The 13,549-nt window shown below is 50.1% G+C and overlaps 1 protein-coding gene across 2 annotated transcripts in view; it reads right to left on the bottom strand.

Moving 5' to 3' along the window:
• ATP2C2 (ATPase secretory pathway Ca2+ transporting 2) overlaps positions 1–13,549 on the bottom strand; it is a 94,167-nt gene continuing 80,618 nt past the window's right edge. Inside the window, exons 21-28 of one of the 2 annotated variants that reach the window (XM_007994226.3) lie at positions 12,828–12,994; positions 11,379–11,447; positions 11,181–11,297; positions 10,989–11,074; positions 9,837–9,985; positions 7,889–7,987; positions 7,580–7,721; positions 1–6,125 (exon numbers count right to left, since the gene is read on the bottom strand). In XM_007994226.3, the coding sequence (XP_007992417.3) occupies positions 6,007–6,125; positions 7,580–7,721; positions 7,889–7,987; positions 9,837–9,985; positions 10,989–11,074; positions 11,181–11,297; positions 11,379–11,447; positions 12,828–12,994 (948 nt within the window). In that variant the 3' untranslated portion in view covers positions 1–6,006. The remainder of the gene's footprint in view (positions 6,126–7,579; positions 7,722–7,888; positions 7,988–9,836; positions 9,986–10,988; positions 11,075–11,180; positions 11,298–11,378; positions 11,448–12,827; positions 12,995–13,549) is intronic. The other variant, XM_007994225.3, reaches the window with a different exon arrangement.

Raw genomic sequence — 13,549 nt, 5'->3', positions numbered from 1 at the left:
TCTCAGCTCACTGCAATCTCCGCTTCCTGGATTCAAGCAGTTCTCCTGCCTCAGCCTCCCGAGTGGCTGGGACTACAGGCATGCACCACCATGCCTGGCTGATTTTTTGTATTTTAGTAGAGATGAGGTTTCACCATGTTGGCCAGGATGGTCTCAATCTCCTGACCCTGTGATCTGCCCGCCTCGACCTCCCAAAGTGCCGGGATTACAGATGTGAGCCACTGTGCACCCCCCCCGGCCTTTTTGTTTTTTTTGTTTTTTTTTTTTTTGAGACAGCGTCTTGCTCTATTACCCAGGCTGGAATGCAGTGACATGACCTCAGCTCACTGCAACCTCCGCCTCCAGAGTGAAGCGATCCTCCCACCTCCTGAGTTGCTGGGACTACAGATGCGCACCACCACTCCCAGCTAAATTTTGTGTTTTTTTAGAGATGGTTTCGCCATGTTGCCCAGGTTGGTCTCAAACTTCTGAGCTCAAACAATCCACCCACCTTGGCCTCCCAAAGTGCTGGGATTCCAGGCATGAGCCACCAAGCCCAGCCTCTTACTGACCTCCTTTATCCAGTAGTTCTCCCCCTTGAGCATGTATCCAGTTTGCCTAGAGAGCTTCTTAAAATGCAAATTGCAGGTCTGCATTCCTGTTTCTGATGATGTAGGTGAACTCTTGACAACCTTATTCATTTCTTCTACCATTGGATTGTTTTAAATCTCTGCTGGAAGTCTTCAAATTACTTTATGTAATATTGGCCCTAAAGTATTGACACTCTTTTGTAGTTATGTTTTTTTCCTTTTCTTGTGTTTTCATTCTCCTAGATTAGATTCAGTTACTAATTTTGCTTTTATTATTTCTTCCTGCTTTTCTTCTGTATATATTTTTTTCAGTTTTTTGAGTTTACTAAATGAAAAAGGATGGAAGTAAATGAATACATAAAGCTATTACTTTTTTCTTGGGCCCTGAGTTATTTTGCAGTATTGTATAGATACTGATAAGTGTGTGTTGATCGTAAGCTTCTAGATTTTCTGTGGCCTTCATTTTGATTTCCTCTTGTACCTAAGAGTTTTAAAATTTTGGTATGCCAGAGAATTTCCCGTAGTCCGGTGACTTGTCTTTAATTACATAGCGTAGAGATTAGAGATGTCTTCTGTGTTATTTTTTTGAGACAGAGCCTCGCTTTGTTGCCCAGGCTGGAGTGCAGTGGTGCGATCTCAGCTCACTACTACCTCTGCCCTCCCAGGTTCAAGCGATTCTCCTGCCTTAGCCTCCTAAGTATCTGGGATTACAGGTGCCTGCCACCATGCCCAGCTAATGTTTGTATTTTTAGTAGAGATGGGGTTTCGCTGTGTTGCCCAGGCTGGTCTCAAACTCCTTACCTCAAGCGATCCAACCGCCTTGGCCTCCCAAAGTTCTGGGATTACAGGTCTGAGCCACTGTGCCCAGCCAAGAAGTCATCTATATTAGATTTACTCTTTGGAATCACTCTGAGGTTTCGTGTCCTTTCATGTGGTAAGTTAATCTCCTAATGAATTTTCTGTATCATTTTCCTGAATTTCCCGTACTGTTTCCTCTTTAACTTTGAATGTTGCGTTGGTATACTCTGGCCTATGGATTTTTCAGTGGTGATTATATCTTGTTAAATTTCCTTCTTGGTCTCCCTTAATGCTTTTGGCCTTTCTTTTAATCTTGTCTGATTAGACTGTGTCACTTCTGTCGTGTGTGTTGTTTGCCTTTACCTAGTGTGTTTTTGCTCTATGTTTGTGAGTATGTCTTATCTTCTTATACACTTTATTTTGAAATAATTTTAGATTGGTATAGAACTTGGAAAAATTGTACAGGAGTTTCTGTCACTCCATGAGTGAGTGGATAAACAAACTGTGGTACTTCCATGCAGTGGAATACTAGTCAGCCATGTAAAAACACACAGAACAACTTGAAGAGACCTACAGATATTATGCTTAGTGACAAAAACCAGTCTTAAAAGGTTCTGTACCATGATTCCATTTACGTAACATTATTGAAGGAACATTATAGTGATGAAGAAGGGATTAGAGGTTGCTGGGATTAGGAGGGTGTTACTATAAAAAGGTAGTAACAAGGAGTTTTTTAGGGGCGATGGAACAGTTTTGCCTTCTCATTGTAGCAGTGGTAACATGAATTGATGTGTCATACAGTTGCATAGAACTTGTGTTGTAGGGGGGCAGGAAACCACCCTTAGACCCAGTGATTTGCTAGAAAGCCTCACAGGACTCAGAAACTGTTGAGCTCAGAGGGAGAGGGTGACCATTCTCTACAGTTGCAGCCCTGGGGCTGTTCTAATCTGTATGTTTTCCTGGTAATAGACATGGCCGTGAGCAAGAGAGGTGTCAGTGAGCTCTGTGGGCCTCATCAATGAATTATCCCACCTGAAGATGGTTGTGGGAAACTCCTGAACCTGCAGTCAGTATCAGAAGACCTGGGCAGACTTAGCCAGCCATTTGGAGCACTGCGCCCTTAAACTCAGGTTTGCCTAACATCAGGTACTATGTAAGAACCAGTGAAATTCAAATAGGTCTGCTGATAACAATATTGTACCAAGCTTGTTAGAACAAGTTTATCTGTGTTAAAAAAAAATCCTGGGATTTTAATAGTAATTGTGTTAAACCTAATAAAACCATCTGGGGAGAATTGATACTTTTTTTTGAGACAGGCAAACAGTATTCAGTTTTTAATTTCCGTTTCCAATTGTTCATTGCTAATGTATAGAAATACATTTTTGTGTGTTAACCTTGTATCTTGTGGCTTTACTAAACTTGTTAATTCTAGGAGGGTTTTTCTTTTTTAAAAAGATGTGTTGGAATTTTCTGTGTAGACAATTATGTTATCTGTGATTTTCTCCTTTTCAGGCTCTTTTCTAATGCCTTTTAACTTTTCTTGCCATATTACACTGGCTAGGACTTCTAATACTATGCTGAATAGGAGTGGTGAGCTGGTCACCCTTGGACCTTATCCTGTGGGGAAAGAATTTGGTTTTTCATCATTAAGTATGATGTTAGCTATAGGTTTTTTGTAGATGTTCTTTATCAGGTTGAAGAAGTTTCCTTCAATTGCTAGTTTGAGAGTTTTTATTACAAATGGAGATTGAATTTTATCAAATGCCTTTTCTGCATTAATTGATACAACCATGCGTTTTTCCTTCTTCAGGCTATTAATGTAGTGAGTTATACTGGTTTTTGAATGTTGAACTTTTGAATGTTTGAATTCCATTCCTCAATTAACCCCACCTCGTCATGGTGTCTTACATTCTTCGTACCTGGCTAGATCTGATTTACTAATATTTTGTTGAGGATTTTTGTGCATATATTCATAAGGGATGTTAGTCTTTAGTATTTTTCTCTAGTTTTGGTATCAGAGTCATTGTTGGCCTCCTAAGATGAGAAGTGCTCGGTCCCCTTTTAGTTTTGGAATACAGCGTATAGAATTGACATTTCTTTACAAGTTTAGTAAAATTCACCATTGAAATCGTCTGGCTTCAGAAACTGCCTTTTTTGGAAGCGTTTCAACTTCAGCTTGTCTATTTCATCTTCAGTGAGTTTTAGTAGTTTTTGGTTTTCAAGGAATTGGTTTATTTCATCCAATTTGTTGAATTTAGGTACATAAAGATGTACATAGTATTATTTCTTATTATTGTTGGAATATCTTGAAGGGTTTGTGGTATACTTTTTCACTCCTGACATTGGAAATTTATCTTCCCTTTTTTGATAAGCTTCTTGCAAGACTGATAGTTTTATTGATCTTTTCAAAGAACTAGGTTTTGATTGATTTTCCTCTATTTTTGCTTTTGCGTTTGATTTCTGCTCTTTATTTTGGTGACTGTTTCTGTGCTACTCGTGGATGGGTGTTCTACAAATGTAAATCAAGCTAAATTGCTTAATGGTGGTGTTCAAGTCTACTGTGTCCTTAATGAAAAGAAGGTCTTAGTTTTTATGTAGTCTAATTTATATTTTATTGTTAGCATTTTGTGTCTTATTACAATTTTATCCCTAAAGTTTTATATGGTATAAGCAAGAGTTAAGAGTAATTTTTGTTGTTATTGCGACTATCAATCGAACCTGGTCTTTTGATCACTTATTTTTAAATGGGAAGTAAGTTTCTTGGGCCAGCAACATGCCAAAGGATCCTGAAAAGTAGAGCAGAAAGTATCCCTGACTCAGGGGGAGGCACCCCTTAGCAGACTGTGGAAGTGGCACAGTTCAGCCTTGACCTCTTAATGGTTCCATGGGTTGGCAGCTTCTGGAAAGACAGCCCCATTGCTCAAAAGGTTTCTTCTCTAGCCAGCCCTATGTCTGCGTCTCACTAGGAATGGCCGTCTCTGCCTCTCCTCCTGTGGCCCTGGTGTCACAGGTTAGGTCGGAGAAGGGCTTCTTCCCAGGTTTTGAATCCTACCATGGAGCACTTTGGACTCTGCCTGGAACCCAGGCAGGGGTTCACTCGTACGTTCCTTATCTTGGTCCGACCCAGCTGTTACCACCCCTGGTAGCCCTTTTCATAGCTACTGTGGCTGGGTGCATTGGTTACTTTTATCTGACAACTTGGCCAGGCCACGTTGATTTTCATCAAACGCTGGTCTAGATGGCACTGTGTAACTAACATGTAAGTCCGCAGACTTGAAGTAAAACAGATTATCCTTTGTAATGTGAGTGGGCCTCGTCCAATCAGTTGAGGACTACAAGAGGAAAAGGCTGAACTCCCTTGAGGAGGAGGAAATTCTGCCTCCAGCCTGCGTCCCCAGCTCTTCCCTGGGTCTCCAGGATGCTGGCCTGCCCTCAAGATGTTAGACTTGCCGGCCCCACAAATCCTATGAACCAGTTCCTTAAAACAAATCTCTGCATCACTCTCCATCCTGTTGGTTCTGTTTCTCTAGTGAGGCATGACTAGTAACTGGGGGGTTCTAGCTCTGGCCTCATTTCCTGAGAGATGGGGACGGAGTTCCCCTTCTGGTTCTCTTTAGTGGTTCTAGCATGGCTTCAGGCAGAAGAACGCATGGAGACCTTTCTCCTCTGCCACGTGGAAGAGCAGATCCGTTTTTGGAAGTCTGGGGGGCAGTGGGAAATCAAGCTCGTCTGCAGGCAGCAGGAGACACTGCTACTCCTGATTCCAGAGAGAAGGGCCACTTTTTGAGAGAGAATCTTGCTTTGTTGCCCATGCTGCAGTGCAGTGGTACAATCTCTGCCTCTAGGACTCGAGTCATGCTCGTGCCTCAGCCTCCCGAGTAGCTGGGATTAACAGGTGGGCATCATCAGGCCTGGCTACTTTTTTTTTTTAATTTTTAGTAGAGACAGGGTTTTGCTGTGTTGGCCAGGCTGGCCTCAAATGATCCTCCTGCCTTGGCCTTGCAAAGTGCTGGGATTACAGGTGTGAGCCACCATGCCCAGCCCTGCTCTTTATCTCCAAAAGCCTTCCCATAGGCCATTCATGATGGATTGCTGCTCACCCCACATGGCCATTAACACACAGCTGTGCGTTTCCAACCTGGCCCCTTGTATGAAAAACCCTAGGTAAACGCATCAAAAGAATAATAGCCCCTGGCATAGCTCTTTATTTAAAAAGCCCTCATTTTATGATGAGGAGCTGGGGCCTCCAGGAAGACAATGGGCAGAGTGTGACCATCCTACCCACTACCTCTCAGAAGCCCCATGTATCTGGCATGAGTGGCCTGCGTCACTGCAAGCTGTGGCACAGATACATATATAGACGTGGTTAATAAAAATCATTGTGATTTAATAAATAGTGTGACGTTTCTGGACAGGCCCCTCCTGTCTGTCCCAGAGCCAGTGGGCGTGCTGGATGGATGTGGACCTGGGTCCCCGGAGCCCACGAGATGCCTGCAGCGTTCCCAGGAGGAAAAACCGAGTCACTGACAGAAGGCTGCGGCGTCCGTCCTAAAAGTCTCCCCTGAAGAGGAGACACCGCAGGGGCCACAGGCACATCCAGATGGAGATGATTAGGGAAGGTGCCGCAGAGTGAGGGCCACTACACATCTTCGTGGTGCGTCTGGACTCTCTGGGTGCCGCAACAGTGTTTTTCGTATAGTTTGAGGAGCTCTGACAACATGAAGACAGATGAGGCCAGTCCAGTTAGAAACAGCAAATCTGCCAAAGGGGAAAACAAATGGGTCAGAGAGCACATAATGCAGCTCTGCGCCCCGGCAGGAAGCTCCTTCCCTGAACGTCCTCCTGATAAAGTGAGAGGTGCAGAGGACCAGCCCTTTTCATTACCCCCAAGGCAGGGAGATCTTCCCAACCCTGGATCCAAAATGCTACAGTTCCAGAAGGCCCTGCCCATCTTTCAAGGCAAGCTCCAGGCAGCTCCACAGCACAGGGTGGGTCCGGCAGGCAGCTGGGGGCATGTTATGGACTTGGGCTGGAAGGGGAATGAGTTTCCTTTCCCGACAGCACCTGTTCCAGCACGCTGGTGCTTGCAAATGTCCTGAGGGACCAGTCTGGGCTCCCTGTCCAGTGCACCCTGACACATTCCCTGGGATGAATTCCCAGCGTCTTCCTCTGCTCCCTTCATATGCTGTAGTGAGGAATGATCCCTGGCTCCCTGTTGCGGTGACTCCCAACACACGGGCTGCCAAGCACAACCCCTTCAGCCGTGGGAAGACGGCCTTCCCAGCAGGTGGAAACCTCCAGTGAGGACACTGTTTTGGGGGTTCCTGTTGTCTGTTCCTGCAGGGCATCGCTGGTGACCCACACTGCTTTTTGGAGGACAGGGCAGAGTTGACCATCCCAGTCTTGCCTGGAGTGCATAGGACCGTTGTCACTGCAGCCTCAGGCCTGGTGGATAATCCCCTGCCCCTCCAGATCTGAGCCACGACCCACTCTGAGCCCTGCCAGCGAGGGGGGGCCCATGAAGGCTGCCTCACCGGCCTCCCTCGTCCTCTACTCCGTGGTGGGGGTGACTGTCAGCACTGTGGGGAGAAGGGTGGGGTCGATGATTTGCCCCTGGCTCCCTCTTCCCCTCAACCCTGCCCCCACACCTGCCATCGCTGTAGCTTCAGAGAAGGGTGACACGTTCACTTGGATGAGGATGTCGAGGAGTTCCCTGGGCTCTATACCATGGCGTGTGCCCTTGGAAAGCCATGGTGACTGTGACTGAATCATGTCCCTTTCAGCCTAAACCAGAAGACAGACCAGCTCCCTGTCTTCAGGTGACCAGATCTCTAAGTCACACTACTGGCCCCAGGGTCAAGTCCAGGCTCCCCAATCCCAGGCTGAGTCCAGGCCTTGCACAGCTCCCTCCACGTGCTCTGAGCCTCTAGCCCGACGCCTGTGATGCCGATGCCCCTTGGACCCCAGTTCCTATTCCTGAGCAAGGGGCCTCTTCCTGGAGGTTTCTGTGTGTCCTCTGTGCCCCCTCACATCACCCACATTAGAGTCCCTTCCTGTGAGGCCAGAAGGGCCCTGAAGAGAGAGCCGGCCCCTGGTGAGTTCCACTTTCCCGCGCTGGCCCCTCCTGGGCTGCAGCTCCCCGCCCGGCAGCTGCCGCGCCCCCCCACCGCCCTGGTCTGAGGTCACCTGTCGTTCCAGTCCCCGCCACTCACCGAGCACTCCCAGATTCTCCGTCTGGAAGACCCTCTGCAGCGGGGGGACGTAAATGACCGCCAGCTGCCCCAGGATGGACCCGAGGATGGAGTAGAGGAACATGCGGTTCCTGAGAAAGCCGATCTCAAATATCAGCTTGGTCTGCGGGGAGAAAGTCACATGGGGGATTGTGTGCTGTCCGCAGCCCAGGTGCAGGCAGGAGAGCTCTGGCTGCCCACGCTGAGCCACAGCCGCTCAGTGCTGTGGGCAGGGCTGGGGCATTGCTGTCAAGAACACTCTGCAGCAAGGAGGGTCAGCCCTGGTCTCACCTGAGAGCGGCAGGTCAAGGCGTTGAAGAGATCGAAAAACACAAAACAAGTGAAGGTCATCGTCGTGGTGCGGGGAGTGCTCGCTCTGTCTTCAGGCATCTGGAAGGCAAGCGCACGGGCGAGAGGTTAGGCGGGACGAGACATCATTCATCCTGAACCAAGGGGCACAGGCTGCCTCACGGCTCCTGGGGCACGGCAGGGGGCCACTTATAAGCTCAGTAATAGGATGGGTCACACAGCTTCCTCCAGGTGTGAGGTCAGTGGGTGCCACACCAGGGTCTCCCCAGCACATGTTGGTTTGCTGCCACCACGAGGATGGGGGCGGAGTACCCACAGACAGAAGAAACACCACCTCCTCCAGGAAGTAACTGTCTCCCAGGGAGGTGATGCCTCCAGTTAAACCCACAGAGTGAGTGTCACTTCCTACAAGGCAGGCTGAAGGATGGCTGATGTCCAAGGCAATGAGAGCCTGTGAGGTGACCGAGTGCAGCTCTATGAGACAGACCCTGGAGTCCTGCCCAGCTCTAAGCCCTACAGGTTATGGCCAGAGCTGAGGTGAGACCAGCCCACGGTCAGAAGCTCCTGGGCAGTTTTTTTTTTGAGATGGAATCCCACTCTGTCACCCAGGCTAGAGTGCAGTGGTGCGATCTCAGCTCACTGCAACCTTCTGCCTCCCAGGTTCAAGTAGTTCTCCCACCTCAGCCTCCTGAGTAGGTGAGACTACAGGCACCCAACCATGCCTGGCTAATTTTTGTATTTTCAGTAGTGACGGAGTTTCACCATGTTGGCCAGGCTGGTCTTGAACTCCTGACCTCAGGTGATCCACCCGCCTTGGCCACCCAAAGTACTGGGATTACCGGTGTGAGCTACCATGCCTGAGTAATGTTTGTGTTTTCAGTAGAGACAGGGTTTTGCCACGTTAGTGAGGCTGGTCTTGAACTCCTGACGTCAGGTGATCCACCTGCCTCAGCCTCCCAAAGTGCTAGGATTACAGGGGTGAGCCACTATGCTCAGCCAGCAGTTCTCACCTCAACTTCCCACCACCTGAGGAGAGGCTCCTCTGCCTGGCCAGGGCAGCAGGCCATGGATACCCTCCTGCACTCGGTGGCCACACCACAGGGCTAAGCCATGAACTTGCAGCTGAGTCTTCTGGAGCACGTGTGTTAAAGTGGAGACAGAGGCAGGGCCTGGCAGCTCAATTCTTAGGGGTGCAGGGGTGCTGACGCCACTACTGGGACCCTACTCAGAGGACCACCGGATTGGCCCATCTTTTTCACCCCAAGCTGGACAAGTGCAGGGGCCTTCACGGCCTTCCCAGGCCGGTAAGAAGGCAGGGGAAACAGAGCTGTTCTGCTTGGGGCAGACGGAGAGCAGGAGGAAAAATGGATGCAGGGTTCCTGGCTAGGGTCCCTCCCTCTTCCTGCACATGTGTGACCTGCAGTGTGGTCACACGGGTCACCTGCCTCATTTCCCACCTAGGTCATTGCCCATCCTGGCCCAGAGCTCCCTGAACCTGCAGGCCTTGAAAAGTTGACCCAGGCCCAGATCAGAAGCAGTCACCTCTAGAGCATAACACAGGAGGATCTTTAGCAGGTTTCAAATTGTTTGCTGGTGACAAGGGAACAGGGGGCATCCTGTCTCATGTAGAAAGAAACCTGATGTACGGGGCCTCATGTACATTTCAACTCCTGTCTTGGCAAAGTCATCCCTACCCCGCCAGCCTCTGCAGTTCCCAGGCACACACCTGGCGACCTCCCTTCAGGGGTCACCCAGTCCCTTTGCCTCATGCTCCCCATCCCTCCGATGGCACATTGTCCTGTGTGTGTACATGTTTGCCTCTCCCAGATGAGAGCTGGGGCAGGAGGGCAGGGACTGCAGTCCCCAGCATCTGCATGGCCCCAGGACTTGGAGAACTCTTACAGAACAAGAGGGGGCGGCCCTCGCTCACCTCCTTCCAGAAGATAAAGAGGGTCCCGCTGATGATGACAACTGCGGACATGAAGATCTTCAGGATGAGGGCTCTGCTGAGGATGGTGTCCCCCACACTCCGCGGTGGCTGCCTGAGGGTGTCCTTGTCAACGGGCTCTACCCCCAAGCTGCTCCAAACAAGACACAGACGCTTTGAAATGAACCAGGAATGACATACAGGACCCTTGAGACAGCCGTGCGTAAGCCTCCCAGGCCAAGTGGGCACAGTGGGCAGGGCCAGGCATTTGCTGAACGCCCCCAGGCATCACATCTGCCCTCCTCGTGCCTTCCAGAAGTCCCAGAGCCTGAGTCCATGGGCAGCTGTGCCCCTCCATCTGTCCCGCAGGCTGAAGGAAGACCACCCACTGAGGCCAACCACACACAGTTCCATGCACCCAGGCGATCTCCATCACCATGAGGCGACCTCCCACATTGAGCCTGGAGAAACAGGCTCCAGGCTCCACCCTCCCCTGGGCCCCTCATCAGCTGAGACCTGCCTCCAGCCAATTCCACCCAGCAGGGTTGAGGCTAGACCAGCAGCAGGTGGCATAGTGGGAGCAGCTCAGACACAGCTCAGACCAGCTTCGTGCTCCCAGGGAGAGCTGGCAGGAGAGGTCACCCTCACACTTAGCTTTGGGGACACAAATGAGGACTCTCTTTCCCTTGGCAGCTGTCACTGGTAATAACAGCAACACTGAGCTCCAGCGGAAGCAATGTTGGCTCTGTGCTCACACGGTTACGCATGCGTGGCCACATGGGTCCCCTGACTCCAAAGTACATTCCTTCCCCCACACCACTTGGCTGGCCTGTGGAAGGGGATATTAAGGAGCGGGTGGACTCCTGGGCACCTACTGGGTAGCAAGGTGCTTTAGACAGCAGGAATAAAACATAAGCTCCACCTCCACGAAGCTGATGTTCTAAAGGGGACACAGATCACAATCAGACCCATAAGGAAAAGTGTGTGTGTATCTTCCTCTCTAGGGAAAAATACAGCAGGGTGAGGGGATTGAGTGGGAGTGCAATCAGGGAAGACTTCCTGAAGGCAGTGGCTGGAATGAAGAATGAGAACGAGCAAAGCAGGTTGCCCAGGGAGAGCATCCAGGCAGAGGGAGCAGAAAATTCCATCCTCGTCCTGCCCTGCTGGCCCAGGTACTTTCTCCTCTGCCTTCTACTCCCAGTTTCACTCCAGTGCAACACACTTCAGTTATCTGGGAACTCCTGATGGAAAGCGGCAGTGTGTGTTCATCCCTATAGCCTTAGGGCACAGCCGGCAGCCCCGCAGCAGGGTAAGGAGACACAGGGCTCCCAGCTGGCCCGGCCTTACCTCTGCGCCGGCGGCCCATCCATGATGATGTTGATCCACAGGATCTGCATGGCGTTGAGGGGGCTGGGCAGGTTGAACACGGTGGACAGAGTGATGAGACTGAGGGCGGAGATGCTCCTGGGGGCCACACGCAGCCAGTCAGCGGCCGCCCGCCAGGCGTGGCCCTTAATGACACTCGGAATGCCGGCCTCTACTTACGTGCTCAGCTGGAATCGGACAAAGTTTTTGATGTTGTAAAAAATCCCCTTGCCTTCCTCCACCGCATTCCTGCAAGGGAAGAGAGCCATTTACTCACAGAGAGGGCCTGCGGGAGGGCTCAGCCAGTGCGTTGGTTGCTGCAAGGGGCAGTGGGGACTTGCCCAGATGGACGCTGTACTTGGACCTCTGCTGGTTCCCCTTGCTGGCATTCTTGGGGACACATTTGTAGGAGATGGTAGTGTTCTAACAGGTGCCCCTTGGTCACTGGGAACTGATCCTCGAGCCATGTTCGCCCTTCTGTGCCAAGGGTACACTTGATACCTCCAATTAGACCATCAATTACTGTTCTGCCGAGCCCAGGGATCCCATCCCTGCCCAGACTCCCAAAGTGCTCCGTGCATCTCAGTGATTTACCAAAGAGAAGAGAGAGACGCAGCAAAACCAGTTAGGCCTAAAAATGAGGTCCGGGGGACGGTAAGGAGGGAGGGATGGGGAGGCTGAAGGACATCGCCTACTTCTGTCTTTAGAAGGCTCTTCGCGGAAGCCCTTTTAAACCTTGACCTGGGGTCACGCATGTAGAAAAATCATCTATGCACCGCACCCCACCCCGCCAGATTTTACTAAAAAATTTTGCAAAAGAACTATAGAGCTGATATTATGACTTTTTTTTCTTTCTTTTTTTACTAAGCGTGTTAAGGCTTCCTATGGCGAATCAATTGTGGAGACAGCTTTGTAAAGTGCACGATCACACCTGGCCTCAATATTTGTTCATTTGGATGTTTTGATAAAAGTTTTCCCTCACCCCCAACTACTACGATTTGCTTATGAGGACAGTCTTAGTTAAAACTAGTTAAAATTAGATCCAGAGGGAAGGTAAATGTCTTAAGAAAAAATACAGAAAAGTGAAATGGAACAAAGAGTTTTTTTTGTGTAAACCCAGAACCTAAAGAGCGCCTCGGTGGGGAGCGGTGGAGGTGTTTCTACCCAGGTCTCTTGTCAATACATGAGATTATCTATCGACACGTGAGCCTCACACTGAAGATGCTCATTGTAATCCTTTCTCACCCGACACTCAACTGCGAGCATGTATTTGACCACAGGTTTTCCTTCCAGATTCAGCTGCTGCCCACCAGCCTGAACCCGGCGGGCATTCCCAGTAACACATGAAATGCACCCACAGGCAGCAAATCCCATCCCTGCTTCATGTCCGTGACATTCCCCTGGGTGCAGCATGCGACTAGCCCCAGGGGCCGTGGACCCCATGACCCTGCTATGAAAGGCTCTTGGTGTTTGGGGTTGGGGGCACCTGCCACACTGACGAGCCCCGAGATTCAGCTCTACCTGGGGACTCTGTGAGACCCCCTCTGTCTCCACAGTAGCAGGTCCCAGGGAGAAGCTGGTGGCCCCAGGCATTTTTGCAACTAAAAAACTACCAGAAGGGCAGCTTACATGATGGCTGAGAAGTCATCGTCCACCAGGATCATGTTGGCAGCCTCTTTACTGACGTCCGTCCCTGTCTGCCCCATGGCGATCCCGATGTCTGCAGACTTCAGGGCCACCGCGTCGTTCACCCCATCCCCAGTCATGGCCACGATTGCCCCTGACTCCTGCAGAGCCTTTGGAAAGAGCAGACAATGAAGGCCTGCAGCCCGAGGACCAGCTCGCAATGCCCGGCCACGCACACCCTGTGGTCAGCCACAGAGACCTCTGTCTGGCGGGCACGTGGACTTTGAATCCCAGCTTCACCCACATTAGCTGTGGGAATTGGGTGAGCCTTTGACCCTCTTGACCTCAGTTTCCCCATCTGCAAAGTGGAAGCAACAGTTCCTTCTTCCCAGGGCTGTAGTGAGGCCCAAACTGAGACGGCGGATGTGACGGTGCCCAGCATGGTCAGGAAAGGCCCATAAAGGTGATCCATCCCCAGTAATAAATAGTAATCAACAGTGTGGCTCTGGAAACCATGAGGTACCTGGTAAGTATGACTACCTTCTTTGAGGAGTAACTCGCATAGGGATTTACTCTGTAGAGCTAAAAATGACACGAAAGAAGAAAGCCTGTCTACTAAAAGAGCTCAAGGGCAAACTTTCAGAGCACAGGCGAGAAAACCAAGCACGTTTTCTACCTTTTTTTCATATGCAGGGTCAGAAAAATCACATCAGCTCTTTATTGGG

Source organism: Chlorocebus sabaeus, chromosome 5, assembly GCF_047675955.1.
Source record: "Chlorocebus sabaeus isolate Y175 chromosome 5, mChlSab1.0.hap1, whole genome shotgun sequence".
Classification (NCBI taxonomy): Eukaryota; Metazoa; Chordata; class Mammalia; order Primates; family Cercopithecidae; genus Chlorocebus; species Chlorocebus sabaeus.
Note: the sequence above shows the minus strand (reverse complement) of the source record. Positions and strands in the feature narration are given on the sequence as shown.